Source organism: Aphis gossypii, chromosome 3, assembly GCF_020184175.1.
Source record: "Aphis gossypii isolate Hap1 chromosome 3, ASM2018417v2, whole genome shotgun sequence".
NCBI classification, from domain to species: Eukaryota; Metazoa; Arthropoda; class Insecta; order Hemiptera; family Aphididae; genus Aphis; species Aphis gossypii.
In genome coordinates, this window is record NC_065532.1 from 54,235,970 (window position 1) to 54,251,462 (window position 15,493).

At 26.7% G+C, this 15,493-nt stretch overlaps 2 protein-coding genes and 1 long non-coding RNA gene across 6 annotated transcripts in view; 1 reads left to right on the top strand and 2 right to left on the bottom strand.

The window, feature by feature from the left end:
• The first annotated feature begins 297 nt into the window (after positions 1-297).
• On the top strand, positions 298-8,469 carry LOC114124967 (uncharacterized). The gene is made up of 4 exons (XR_003592488.2): positions 298-1,259; positions 3,463-3,529; positions 3,632-3,989; positions 8,099-8,469. It is a non-coding gene; the product is annotated as an uncharacterized LOC114124967 (long non-coding RNA).
• Positions 8,470-9,880: 1,411 nt separating this feature from the next.
• The window catches only part of LOC114126560 (neurocalcin homolog), an 85,731-nt gene continuing 80,118 nt past the window's right edge, over positions 9,881-15,493 (bottom strand). For both annotated transcript variants that reach the window (XM_027990537.2, XM_027990536.2), the window contains exons 2-5: positions 12,615-12,738; positions 12,436-12,554; positions 12,196-12,384; positions 9,881-12,117 (exon numbers count right to left, since the gene is read on the bottom strand). In XM_027990537.2, the coding sequence (XP_027846338.1) occupies positions 11,923-12,117; positions 12,196-12,384; positions 12,436-12,554; positions 12,615-12,684 (573 nt within the window). In that variant the 5' untranslated portion in view covers positions 12,685-12,738 and the 3' untranslated portion in view covers positions 9,881-11,922. The remainder of the gene's footprint in view (positions 12,118-12,195; positions 12,385-12,435; positions 12,555-12,614; positions 12,739-15,493) is intronic.
• Positions 12,891-15,493, bottom strand: part of LOC114126559 (neuronal calcium sensor 2) — an 82,442-nt gene continuing 79,839 nt past the window's right edge. For all 3 annotated transcript variants that reach the window (XM_050203230.1, XM_027990534.2, XM_027990535.2), the window contains one exon: positions 12,891-15,324. In XM_050203230.1, the coding sequence (XP_050059187.1) occupies positions 15,148-15,324 (177 nt within the window). In that variant the 3' untranslated portion in view covers positions 12,891-15,147. The remainder of the gene's footprint in view (positions 15,325-15,493) is intronic.

The following is a 15,493-nucleotide window of genomic DNA, read 5'->3' on the forward strand; positions in this document are numbered from 1 at the left end:
AAACTAAAATTAATTGATTCTAGTGGTTTTAGGTAATGAAACAAATTTGTCTATAATATACTAAACATTTTTTTTTTACAAAAAAGATTAAAAGAATATGGAAGAGTAGATAAATACTAACTTATTTTAATTTTTAAATATATAATTTTTAATTCTAATATTATTTTTAACTATACATACAATAAAAAGTTGGTAAAATTTAATAAATAATAAATATTTATTGTAACTTGTTTTTTTTTTTTGTCGACCTGTATTAAATGGATACCTGTTTAAAATGGTAAAAATATTTGGTCTCGGCCGTTTCTATATTAGACAGTTTTTACTGTACAATGTTCGGTTCGAGTTAACAAGTCACTACCGCGACCATGTGTCAACCGTACCTGTTCATACTCAGCGGGTGGCGACCACCCTGGCACCCTATATCCCCACCAGTATGGCTCACAGAACACGGTCTCAGATATTTACGGAGGATAATAATCTGAACACGACCCGGTTTTGCTTGTGACGTGTATTAATCGAGGGTTGGTGAGACTGTGGTCGGTGGGAATTCGGGGAGTTTAGATTCAGTGTCTTCAAAAATCCAGTCTAGGCACGTAGTTATTTAATTGTTGACCGTCTCAATGTGCGTTGTTAAAAAAATTCGGGTGTTCTGTCCGTGTGCTCGCGTTCAAATAGAATTTATATATTATATTTAACAAAAATAAATATATATTTTTATTTTTATACTACACTTACAGACTACAGTAGATACATTATTTACACACAAATATTCAATTTAATGAATACTGCTCAAATATATGTCTTTCTGGACGAACTTCGGCTACAACGGGTTGCGGTATAATTTGCCACGTCAGATAATTCGTTCCGTCAACTACATACAAAACAGATTCCTCGATTTGTCAGACTACATACCAACCGGGGTCTTTCTATGTCAGCTACACATTGGCCGAAATTTTCGAATTGATGTGTTTGTGTTCATGAACGATGACATTCCTATGACATTTATGGACATTTTGAATAATACGTTTAATTTGAGACTGCAGATCATTGAACGCTAGCGGAGCTTCTTCCTTTTCCGGCTAAAGGTGGTTTGTACCTAAATGTTCGTTGTCAAATCCTCTATATAAGGTGTAAAACACTTATAAAATAAAATAAATCAAATTGGATGGAAACTAAAAAAATTTAAGGAACAATTCGGAATTTTGAAAGATTCAGTTCAGATCAATACATTAAACCAAAAGCAGATATAACAGATCTAGGTAAGTTTCACTATGTACCTTGTAATGAGGTTGATAGTATATAGACATGAGCAAGGCCGTACCTGGAGGTGGGGGTGGGGGTTCAAGCCCCCTCGAAATTTTGAAATGAATTTTATACTATATTAAATTACCTATAAAATATTATAATAAAATTAGAACACAATTTTTTTGTGAAACTAATTTCCAGTTATGGCCTTGGACATGAGCTTAAATTGTGAATGCTAAAAAATCAATAACATATAGATTAGTAGTTCTGTTAAAACATTATCAAACGCAACACCCCAGCCAACTATACCATAAGCAATAATCGATTGCACTAAAGCTTAATACATGTGTCACAGTTTAGTTGAATCTAATAGATTACGCAGATTTCTGAAAATATAAATCATTTTTCTTATTTTTTTTACTTACAACATTTATTTAGTTTTTCCACCTAATTTTATTATAGATTTCAATTCTTAAGTATTTAACAGAATTAGATATATGTATTAATCGTTTCATATGAGCAAACCAAAAATAATATGGCTACTTGTGTTATGAATTTTTATACATTTTTTTGTTGGTATCTATTATATTTTCAGTCAAAGCATGAAGAACAACACAAATTTTCTCAAGATTAAGGAATAGGTTATTTTGGAGTAACCATTTCTTTATTAATTGTAGGTCCTTATTAATTACTTTAAATAGTTCATCCCATATGAGTCTGCTTTACATGACATAACGGCATCATTTGCATGACTGCATAACATATAATTTACCTTAAAAGGGGTATATTGATAATAGATTCTATTTATTTGTATGTTAAAAAAAATGGTGAAATAACTGAACCTTGAGGAACGCCACATTTAATTTGTTTTAGAGAGATTATAATTTTATTTATTTTGATACATTGTTTTTGGTTAGATAAATAAGAAGAAAATAATTTTAAATCATTACCACAATACCACAAATGCTTAATTGTTTAATTTAAATATAAAAATGGCATGTGTAAACAGTCAAAATCTTTTAGCTAGATCTAAATTTACCGTTGCATATTTTTTTATTGTCATTCTAGAGATTTGTATATAAAATTAGTTAATTTGGCTAAAGCTTGATCAGTTCTTCTACCTTGATGGAAACTATATTGCAAGTGTAGCAAAAGATTATTACATTGTAAGAATGAAATTAATTATTTTTTAACAATTTTCTCAAAAACTTTAGCTAGATTAGAAATTACAGATATTGGTCAAAAGTTATTTATTAAATTTGAGTTTTCTTTTTTAGAATTTTTTTTCTTTTTTATGAATTGGTGTTACTATGGATATTTTAAACATATCATATATAACTGATTGTGAGAGAATTAAATTGAATTAATATTTGCTGATATTTGTTTTATCTACCTATTATTAAAGTTAATAACAAAAAATTGGTTACTGGAATATGTTAGTAAGCTACTATTCACCCTCATTGCAGTGAGAGATAAAATCATATTGTCGTGTAAAGTGATGTTGAGTTCATAAATTCCCATATTAAATTCAGTTAAATAACTATATTACCAATAATTTTATAGATATATAGCTTTTAATTTAAGGGGATGTCGCAAGTGTCGTCTCTGTCTTACACACGTACGACAAAGTAAATTTGTGTTCACTAGTTTCAATAATGTACTTTTAGATAAATTGACATTAGAGTTAACTGACCTATTAAAAAACTTTAGATAAGAACATTATCTGTGTAGTCTCATTGGTTTTTACGATATTTTAATTTTTAAGTGAGATATAACATACGCGGATACGACGTGGACGTCCTCTTAACATAATATTTTATTTCATTTGGGTGAACGGTGAATGTAAGTTCTTACACTAAAACTAAATCTAGTAGATAAAAAAAAATTAATATGTAAATTCCTACACGTTAAATATTATAATATTATGTTGTATAGATTTAGCGTATTAATACAAAGACGATTTCTTGAACACAAAAGTTGATTTGTAATATCTGAGTTTAACTGCTTTAACTAATTAATGCATTTTATGTATATAAATCATAAGACGCTTCAATAATTATAATTTGTTCATCTATTGTACCTATTACGATCTCTTGGTTTAAAAAAATCACATTACTAACTGTTTTAAGATCTTTAAAAATTTCTTTAAAAAAAAAACCAAATAAATAATATAGTGTCCAATGTTATATAAAACTTAAATTTTAAAATTTTCCTCAGTTATCGGAAGTCGTCGGTTGATGGTCACTATCAACTTCTAACAAATACAACAAACTTTAAATACTATGTAAGTACATATTTGCTACCATTATTTACAGTATTTACGCCATAAAATCCCTTTAAAATATAATATATCATTAATTTACATTCGATCTATTTTATTTAATAGTCATAATATTATATACAATGGACATCGACTTTCCTCTATTAAGGAAACCAATGATACATATTGTGATCGACCAATTGCGAACGATTTTAACGGTGATCAAGTTTTTAATGTTAACGTATCTTACGGTTTTGATACATTTAATGCTGTCGTATGTGGTCGACCGACCGCATTTAGTGAACAGGCGGTTTTTGACACAATTGATGATAGCAATAGGATTTTTCATACTACTGTTATCATGGACTGATGTTCCGCAGTTGGCGATGAATCATCTGATACAACTTCGAAGCCGATTAACCGCGGTTTGATGAGAGTCATCGAGACAAGACAATAATTGGTCATCTGACGAAATCATTATAAGGTGAGTAACGTGGATCATATTTTATTTTATTTTTTTATTAAATTTCTATTGAAAAAATAAACTATACATATTTTTAATTAATAATTAATGTTTAGAATAAGAAAAAAATAATAAAAAATACATCTACCTCCTTTAAATAGATGCTTGTGATGATAGTATAGAGAGTTAAAATACCTAACCTAACCTTATCTTAGTCCGTGTACCTAACATATAATAAACAATTCAATTATCAGTATGAAAAACAAATAAATATTCATAGATCTATAAATAAAGAATAATTATAGTTATACTATAATGTATAAAAAAGCTACAGTAAAAGAATAATTAAATACTTATTCAAGTATTAAAGATAGACCAGACTGGATTTTTAAATAATATATCCATTGAATACGTTAATAATTATACGTTTATAATAGGTTACAATGTCACATATTATGTATGTGTGATATGTCGCTGTAAATGGTATTTGTACACCACTTTTAATTTTCCATGTAAATTGCTGCTCTAGTATATTTTGTATAAAAGGAAAATGTTAATTGATTATGTTTCATCCTTGCGTAAATTACGTTTAGAGATATTTTTGAAAAATTAATATTTCTTGACTAGGATTGGCAGTATAGGTTTTCTTGTTTATGATAAAAAAATGTACCTACTATTTTAATAGGTATAGCAATTAAGTGACTATCCTTTATGAATAAATGATAATATTGTAATTTTTACGTAGGTATTGTATGTTATATTTATATGTATTCATAAAGTACCAGCTGATACTGTATGGCTTGTCTGTAGATTTATCACTTCTTAACTTTGTTTAGTGAAAACACTAAAAATTAAAATGTATGTATTTTAACACAGTTAATACACTAAATCATAATAACTGTTTTATTTTATAAAAACTAATGGCAACCCTATATTAGCAAAACAATATTCGTTTTCTCGAGTCTACAAATCCGAGTACGTACTTACCTCTCTTTAAAATGCAAGATTTTAATAAAATATTCGAAATGGCTTTGAAATGTACATCCTTGGGCATACTTTTACCAAATAAGAACCACGATTGTGACAGACTTGACTGTTTATCACTTACCTTACACATAGGCATTATACATTTGCGACTAAGTAATACTTTCTCGTTACAGTGGAAATTACGATTACAATAGGACACTACTTATTTTCCTCCGCGATGACTAAGGTTCAACAAAGTGTAAGCAAGTCCATTATAAACTTCCACGTAAAATTATGCTTTACAATTTACACACTAAATAATTATTTATCAAATACGAATTCGTTGATCGTAAATTACATGCATTCAGATGCCTTGCTACCAAACAGTGATAGCACATAATATTATAGTTCAAAACACAAAGTGTTTTAACATATTTTTTAGTTTAATTAGGGCTCGGATTTTAAAGCATAATAAGTAACAAAAAAAAAGCGGGCAAGTGGGTACCGTTCTGCTGTACATTAGGGGACGGGGTGAACCTAGGACTAGGGAAGGTTAAATTTGAATGCAATGATAGGTATCATTGCATACAAAAAACGATTCTGAACGAAGATGATTTGTCAGCCTAGGATATAATTTCCAGTGGTTGGTGAATAAGATGGTTTATGTTTTAATAGCCTGAATACACCAAAATTTAAGTTATTTTATAATTATTGTAAGCTAAACTTATGAAAAATCTTGTATTACATTTTCAACTCTTAGCTACCTATACAAACATTTTTATGAATTATACCTACAAAATAATTTGCAAATATTCATAATTTTGACGAATTTTTGTCAACATTTGAACTTAAAATGCTAATAAAAAAAAATTGTGCTATGTATTCTTATAATTTTTTAATCACTATAAGAATAACATATGAGGAACTTTGTATAAAATTTTCAAGTATTTTGATTGGGCCATCAATATCGACACTTCAAAAAAAATTTTTCAGAAAAATTGAAAATTTCAGTTGTCTATAAATAGCTCAAAAAAACTCAAAATGTTTTGAAAATTAAACCATGTAAAGAAAATGTCAATCTAAATAACTGGTAAAATTTTCAAGTATCTACGACTTATACTTTTTGAATAATAATAAATATTTAAAATCGTTTGAAGATAAATCGTTATCGTTACGCGATTTCGTAAAAATTTAAAACTCAAACGCACTTAAAATTTTTCCTATAATGATGCTTCGATTTTTCTCTATAGCTACTTGAAGAAAAACCTATGGAAGACTTAGTGTTGTATTTTTAATTCTTAGTTATAAACAAAAAAGTTTTATAATTTTTCAACTTCAAAATTACTTGCAAATTTTCGCATTTTCGACAGATTTCGTAAAAATTTGAACTATAAACGCTTATAAAAAAAAATTGTGACTAACGATTTTTAATTTTTTTTAGCTACTATAAGAACAACTCATACGGAACCTTGTATTAAATTTTCAAGTTTTTTTGGTCATGCAAAATTTTTTGACCGACACTTCAAAAAAAAATTCGTATAAAAATCGAAAATTTCAGTGGTCTATAAATAACTCAAAAAAGTCAAAATTTGTAAATTTTTGAAAATTTAACTGTATGTAGATAACACTAACATAAACATTTGGTGAAAATTTCAAGTATTTATAGTGATTAGTTTTTGAGTTACAACCATATAAAAAATCGATCCGGTCGAAAACTTGGTTTTCGTAAAAATTCCCGTTTTTCCGTCATTTTTTTTTTTGTTTTTATCGATTTTTTTGAAAACTGTTGGAAAATGTTTACTTTTTACCTCTATAATGCACCAAGGATATTCACTTTTCCATCGGAAACCATCCCCGAAGTTTGAAAAAAAGCAAAAATAAAACATTTATTATTTTTTAAAAAAAAAATAAAACAAAGTATGACCAAAAATGTGACATGAACTACCTAATTGTAAAAATGAATTAAAAATATTTGAAAAATTAAATTCAAAAAAGAATTAACTACCGCAATATTTCCCTAGATTTACATTGGTGAAATTAAGTTTGTCAGATAGAATATTTTTATACATAGAAAACGAACTCTCTACATCCACTGAAGCGAACGGTAGTACGGTACATATTTCATACAAGAGGTTTCAAATTACAACACTAAATCATAAATTTTGAAATGGTTGATATCGATTTTATAGGCATACTGACTGTATATGTACTGCAGGCTATATTATGTAGATTGATAATTTTTACGTTTAATACATATTTTAATAAATAAGTCGATAACGAAAACAATAATAAACCAATAACCGCATTCAGGGTTTTTACATTAATTATTAATTATTTTTTTTTTATCACAGTACCTAGCATAAAAAACATAAAAATTGACATCTGGAATAATTGAAAAAAGCAAAAATAAATTGGTTTAGGTACCTATTTTAAATCAGAATGACGTGAAACAAATTTATGCACACGATTTAGATTTCTATCTCATATATAAAAAAGCAGCAAATGGTTTAAATCTGAGCCCTAGGGCCTAGGTAGTTATAAAGTTCAATGAAAAATAAATTTGAAAAAAATGATTCATAAAAATAAAATATTTTGTAAGTAATTAAAATTAAAAACTTCTTATTTAAATATAATTAGTGTGAATTTTATTTAATTTACATAGGGTAGTACCCAACATAATATACCTATTTTATTCTGAAACGTCCTAATTTTAATAATTTTTTAGGTAAAACCAGTAAAAAGAAAATAAAGCACTACCTAGGTAATATATAAATATAAATAAATAATTATTACAATGTATGATGTGTAATACCATAATAGTTGTGTATTTGGAATACATTATAAAATGTATAATATAATAAGTATTTATTAAAAACCATTTTCTTGGGTAAAAATAAAAGATACAAAATATTTTTTATGCATCTATATTCTATATGACTATATATATTATGTTATATTGTTATATTTTTTTTACTAAGTAATAGTGTAAGTACTACTAGTATTACTGTTAAAGAAATACCTAGGTACCCACTAGATTTTAATTTAATTTTTATGTAAAATATTTTGTAAGTATATAATATTATAATACTATTTCTAAAAAAAATAAATTGTTTTCAAACAAAGTATTATTATTAAAGTATTATTTTTATTAATTTTTTTTTTAGATTGTCATCAGAGTGATCCAACATCATTACAAAATGTAGAATGAAGAATGCACATTAAATATATAAGCTTCAGAATAATGAAAATAAATTATTTGTTATGAACATTTTTATAGTAGATAGTGAAACTTTCATAAAATAATTTTAATAACATTTTCTGTTCAAAGTTTCATTGTACCTTTGAATAATCATAGATTTACTTTTTAAAGATATAATATAGTAAACATAATATAAAACATATCATTGAATATTAAAATGTTATGCTTGAACAAAATACAACATGTTTAAATCAGTAGTAACGCATTCTAAAATTATAATTTATTTTATTGTACTTACATTTTTCAACTTTAAATGTACTTTTTGAATTTACGTTTTAATTTTTATGGTTCATACTAGTAAAGTAGCATTTAGAATTTTAGTAAAATGTATTAATTAATTACATGTATAAAATATTTTTTTTTTTTTAGAAGAATATTTTATTTGTATGGGACATTGGTCCACATTAGCATAGACACATAGTATAGCATTTAGATATTTAGTAATAGATAGTAACAACCTACTAATAAGTAAAAATAACTTGTGCATGTTGCAAGTGAGCACGTATGAAGTGAAACTACTATACTAAGGGTAAGAGAAAAAAATTAGTTACATGAATAGTAGGTTGGAATAACAGTTCGAGTTCATCACAGCTGACGACATGTTGAGATTGAGGCTTATTGCTCGTAGACTTTTTTTAATATATTGTTAGCATTACCTAGGATGCACCACATGGAGGTTATAAATCTAATATCCAATACATTTATAAGAATGTTTGTTTATTTTTTGAAAATAAATATGACAATCTGAATCATTAATAAGATCATTAATATATATAAAAAGAATTATAATTAACTTATTCATTCTAATTTATCAATTTCTATGTATTCGTCTGTAGATATTTCTTTCAAAAAAGTAGATATTTTGGTCTATGATAGCTGAAATAAGATTTGTAAGTTCTTGATTGTACATTAGTTAGGTACCGTGTAAAAATTGCATCAGTCGTAGTTCCTGATCTTGTTGTTGGTGTCATTGGATCACTATTCATAATTAAATTAAGTTTGTTTTGGAAAAAAATTATAATAATAATTTTGTTTCTATAGTAACAACTAACAGTAACAAATGTTGAAATGTGTAGTTCTAATCAGTCGATCTTGTGACTATATTGAGTGCGCCGAAAGAGTGCAAGTCGGCTATCAAGTTCTGCACATCCTCCTGTATCTCCCTGCTGTCAAAACTGGTTTCCCTATGGTAGAGTGACGCTTGGGGATGCGCAGTAAAGCCGAATTTGGTCGCCGCCGACTTGCGCTCTCTCAGCGCACTCAGTATAAATATTTTTGTCATACCCACAGTAAAGAAGTTTCACTTAAAAATTATTAAATATGTTTATTAATTATTAGTAATATAGCATCATATTGTTATAAATTATTTTATAATATTTATAAGTTTCAACTTGAAACATATTTAATTTGTATGGGACACTTGTCCACACTACCATAGAAGTATTTTGAAGTTTAGTAATAGATTACTATCGTAATTACTATAATTATAATTATAAATATAGTACATAATAATATAGTTATTATTACTATAATTACTATAGTAACAACCTATCTACATGTAAAAGTAATAAAATATGTTCATTTATTTATTTTTCAAAAAAAAAAAATATTTAATGGGCAGGTTAATTTTACAAACATACAGTTTGATTTATTTGAAACTAAATATGTAGCATGTATAAGTAAGAAGTATAATTTTAACATTATTTTTATTGTTTGTTTCTTTTACATAGTGAATAATATTAATATAATATATGATATAAATAATATAATATAATATAATATATAATATGATAGATAATATTACAAGAAAAAAATATATATATTATAGGTATAACCCTAAAACATAATGTTTGTAAGATTTGTACTACAATATCTGATCTATGCTGCATTTATGTATACAATCTGGATGTCTAGAAAATTAAAAGTTATAGAATTTTCCAAACGTTCTTTATTATATGGTATTTGTCCAAATCTATATATATATATAATTTGAAAAATAAAATGCACAATTTTTGGCAAGAAAACAAGTAGGAGTATATGGAAGAGTAAGAGGTATAAAGAGGACATTTTGACATATAACTGACACTTGAGCAAATATGTAAAATTTTAATGTTTGACATAATATTATATTAGGTGAAAAGATGCATATGTACATATTATGTCAGATTATTCTCTGTATTTTTTTTTTGTTTTTACTTATGGAGGCGCAAAATAATAATATTTTTGGTATACATGTTTTAATTTAAAGACTAAAACCTATTCATGCAAATATAACATATTATTCAGTACAAAATTATACAGTTGAACAAAATTGTAACAAATATAAGCTACCATATTAAGATTAGTATATAATATGTATAAATAGACCAGAACCATAAACCAGTATTTTAGAAAAATTATACAAAATATATTCTAATTATGTAATTATTAATTTAAATCATATACTGATATATGTATATGTCTGGTTGCGTTTTAGAATTAACAAAGTAATGGAAGGGTTTTTAAGTGTTACATATAGGTTACTATTAAACATGAATAGTACTGAGGATGTGGAAATAGAGTTGAGCACGTATATATACAACGGCACATTTCTAGGAGTCGGTCATAAGCCAAGTTAAAAAAATATACTTTTGAAACGAATAACAACTCAAACAATAACACAATCCTCTTACTGGGGTTTTTTTTTTACAATATTACAAGTTAAACTATTAAATCTTAAATAACAATAAGTTAATATATTATATTTTTATTTTTAGTGAAAAAAATTTGGCAAACCTTTAAGAAAAAGGTAAAAAATTTTTATTATTATTATTAAATAGATTATAGGTGACTCATCAGTATTTACTATGATAATATTAGAACAGTAAACAAAGACTAGATATAGGAACCCTACAAAAATATTTGTTGGTTTTATGAGTTTTGTTATTTTCTGGAATAGTTAACAATAATTATACATTATTAAATCAAAATACCACCGTGGTCGTAAAGTGATGGTTGTAAATAAATAAATGAAGAGATGTGTGACTTTAAATTTTTTTTGTATTATTCTTTTCTTTATGTCTCATATGAGACATAGACCATACTTAAATAGTTTGATTAATACAAATAAAAAATATTAGGAATATAAATATAAGCTTCTATGCAGCTATATAGATTAAATGTAAATTTTGGGATTTAGTTTTAAAATTATCACACATCTCTAGATTTAAATAATACAAGCACAAATTACAATTAAATATTATTAATATTATGAGAACAAAAAATTTTAATAGGATAATAAAATATTCTTGCCCGACGAATACAATAATAATAATAATAATAATAATAATACATTGTATTGATAAAGAAGATCAAAATTGAAAAAAAATTTAAGAATATATCACAGTAAAAACAATAAATTTGTTTTATTATAAATCATCAACACGTGTTTCTTAATTCCACATGCATTTGTGATGTATTATTATTTATTATTGATTGAAATACTATGCAATTTGCAGATTTTAATAAATGAATAAATCAGGGAATAAATGTATATTATACTTTGTCAAACTTCATAAGCATTAAAAATTAGAGCACACGTATTGATGTTTGATTGAAGCTTTTTGGTAGATAAAATCCATTAGGAATTTAAAATTAACGAAAGTTAAAGACAAAAAAAAGAGAAGTCCAAACATTATGTGACTTTAGTTAAAAGGCAGGTAAATTTAGTGTAATGCTTATTGTAAATCCCTACTGGACGGCATGATTACACTGCAACAGTCGAACGATAGATGGATCACTTTTGGCACCTTCAATAAACTCTTCCAATGATAGACGGCCATCATTGTTTTTATCCATCTGCCTAAATATCTTATCTGTCCTCTTCTCTGGCGTCGATTCATCCTCAGGCATCTTCATTACGGTGCCTACCATCTTATAAATGGCCTGTATATTATATAAAACATAATAAATTCATACATTATTATTTATTACTTCTACCTATTTGAAACTTAAAAATTTTACCGTAACAATTTCCAGCATCTCTTGTCGTGAAATGAATCCGTTGCCATCCAGGTCGTACATGCTGAAGGCCCATTTCAGTTTCTGTTCCAACTTTCCACGTGATGTGACTGACAGAGCACAAAGGAATTCTCTGAAATCTATTGTTCCATCACTGTTGGCATCAAATGTTCGAAATACATGTTCTGCAAACTATTTTAGGCATTAAATGAGATTTCTTTTTTTTTTTTATAACTAATTTACTTTAGATGCGTCACCATAGGGAAAGAAATTTCCATAAATTTTCTTAAACTCTTCAACACTCAAATGACCACCTGGACAATCCTTTAAAAAACCTTTATACCATTCTTGGATCTCAGCATCTGCAAATGATTAAACTCAGTGGCTACTTTGATAAGCATTTATAAAAAATTAGATTTTACCAGAAAATTCAGTATTTTGTCTAAGGTCTTCCAAAACCTCAGGCTTTAACTTGCTGTTTTGTTTTCCCATTGTTTTAATCTTATTATAAGATGGATAATACCATTAAGCTTTCATTCTCATAATCTGTTAAGTCACAATTCAGTTTATTATACAAGTAGCTAATAACTTATAAGAAAGTTCAGATTTGTCGACAGTGTTGTCAACAACATCATAAAGAATAGGTATGTGTTTATCATATTGGATGGTTTTCTCAAAGGTAAGTAAAGAAAAACACATTGTTTTGAGACATCAGAATGAAATAAATTTTAGTTTTTGATTCATCTGTTAACCATACACAGCGCTCAGAGCAGAAAAGAAACGTAACATTTCCTAACCTTAAGAACTAATTGTCTAAGCTATTTAAATTTAAACTTAGCCTACATATAACAAATAAAAATAAAAATTGTTGTCACATTGAATATTTTTTACAATATGTTCAAAAAAATGTACGTATTGTATAAAGTAAGTTGGTTTGTTTGATGTAATAGCTAGACATTAATGTTACCTATAATAAATGTATAACTACAAATTATTAGTTTTATATGTAGGTATGTACATAAATATGAATATATGTGTTATGTTATACTATAATATACATTCATATACATTACACACATACATAAGTAAAGAAAATATAGTTCATCGGATTTTAAAATTACTATCAAGGACAACACTTTGACACAGATTTTTTACACTATGTGTATATTATAACATCTATAATTAGAATAATAATAATAATAATAATTATAATAATAATATTAATAATAATAGATTATACAAATTGGTGTATAGAAAAATTCTCGATTAATAATTAACCCTAAGTTTTTTTTTTTAAATTTGTATAAACTTTTCTAGATTATAAATAATGTACGCGCGTACACAGTGAACAAGAATAAAATACATTGTTGTGACATATTTGTATAGAATAAAATATAAGAAATGGCTACAAAAATATTACATGTATTCAAATTTTCTATATAATGTTTTCGTTGAATATGTTTCGTTGACTGAAGAATAATAATATTTATAAGATATGTTGAGATGGAAAAAATAAAATTAGTAATGCTTGAATTACTCAGGTTTTGTACACACAAAAAGTTTAACTAAGTCAAGCGTTACGGTAAATATTAAATGAGTATCCTTTTTCGTGAAAAAAAAGCATTTCACACTTACAATCGCGTATTTTAAAAGTAATTAAATTGAATATAACATGAAAATTTATGGTTTAATATTTGGCCGTACACTATAATAACATACACATTACATATTATATATTATGCATGATTTAAATGAAGTAACAGGTATAGAAATGATAACAATAATAATAATAATATGTTTAATTAAATAATAATTATAAATATAAAAAGTAAACGTATATCATAATTTGGTAACAGACACTTTGGTTGCGATTTATTGCTAATGGAATCCAACAATATATGTGCACCATCGACGAAAAAATAGATAAGAAATTAAGTTATAAATTAATGTGATAAGATAATATAAATATATTGGTCCAAGAGAATGTATCTTAAAATTACAAGCGGCTTAATGAACTAGCCAAAGGTAATCAATAATAATAAAATACGATTTCGTCGCATGATTATTATATTTGTGCAGGATTTTTGATTTTTGAACATAAAGTTCTCGATAATAATTTTAATACACGAATGGTCCACTCGATGACACGATTTTTGAACCCGACATTATTTGGAAACCCCATTATAAGCCAAGTTTTTTCCTTTTTGTTATATATTTTTTTTGTGTGTGTTTTCTTACAGCCAATTACCTTAATAGCCCTTAATAGCATTATTGTAGAAGTAAAACTATAAAAATGACCCCGAAAATGGTTTTGTTTATTTTTACGGAGTTTTCAAATCCTGTGAATGTAATCGAGTTTTGTAATATATATTTTTTTTCATTTTTGAGCTTAATTTTGCACTGATTGAAACCTGTTTAAAATAAAAACGCAGGTTAACAGAGTTCAATTGAGTCTCCGTCGTAATTATAGTAATAATAAAAAAGAAACAAAAATTTATAAATGGGAATGTGCAGAAAATTATTTACACAAATAAGTCACCAGGTGAAGTGGAAGTTAACTTGAGTTTCGGGAAATCATTACTCGGAAAAAAGATCTTGGAGGTTTGCCGATGCGTTTATACTACTATGCAATGCAAATCGACCCAAGAAGAAAGAGCGTGGATACCCCACGAGATGTAAAAGGTGTACCACCTGGCAACCTGCGCATTAAAATCATATGTACCGTAGATAAATTACCCTATTAGAGAAAATATAACCATAAGAAAACAATTCGTTTTTTTTTCAATTTTTTGTTTTTTTTTTTGATTCAATTTTTTTTTTTTAGAAAAAACGGGTTGACTTGTTTTTTTTTTTTGGCACCAACAAAGGCGTACCCTACGGGGCAAGAGAAAAAGATATACAAAAAAATGCGGCGAAATATATTATATTGGGCTTTCACGCCAGCCGAGGCAGTGGTTATGGTGCAAGCATTTTGGATAGCTCTTCGTCCTGTAGACAGCCTTTAAGGAATTCGTCCTGAGTCAGCTGTCCGTCGTTATTCTCATCCATTTTGGCGAATATATTTTTAGCACGATCTTCTGCTGAGTCAGCCGGACGATTAGATGAACATGCACCTAACATATCGTAGATGGCCTACAAATATACAAAATAAAAATCAGTTTCAATAATTATTTACTTTCGGGTTTAACCGCCGTAAACAGGAATAATAATTCAAATTAAATTTTTTTGGTTGAATGATTTGTAATAACTTATAGCTATAATAAATTTTAACAAATAGTCTTTTAGTACATTTTAACCAATA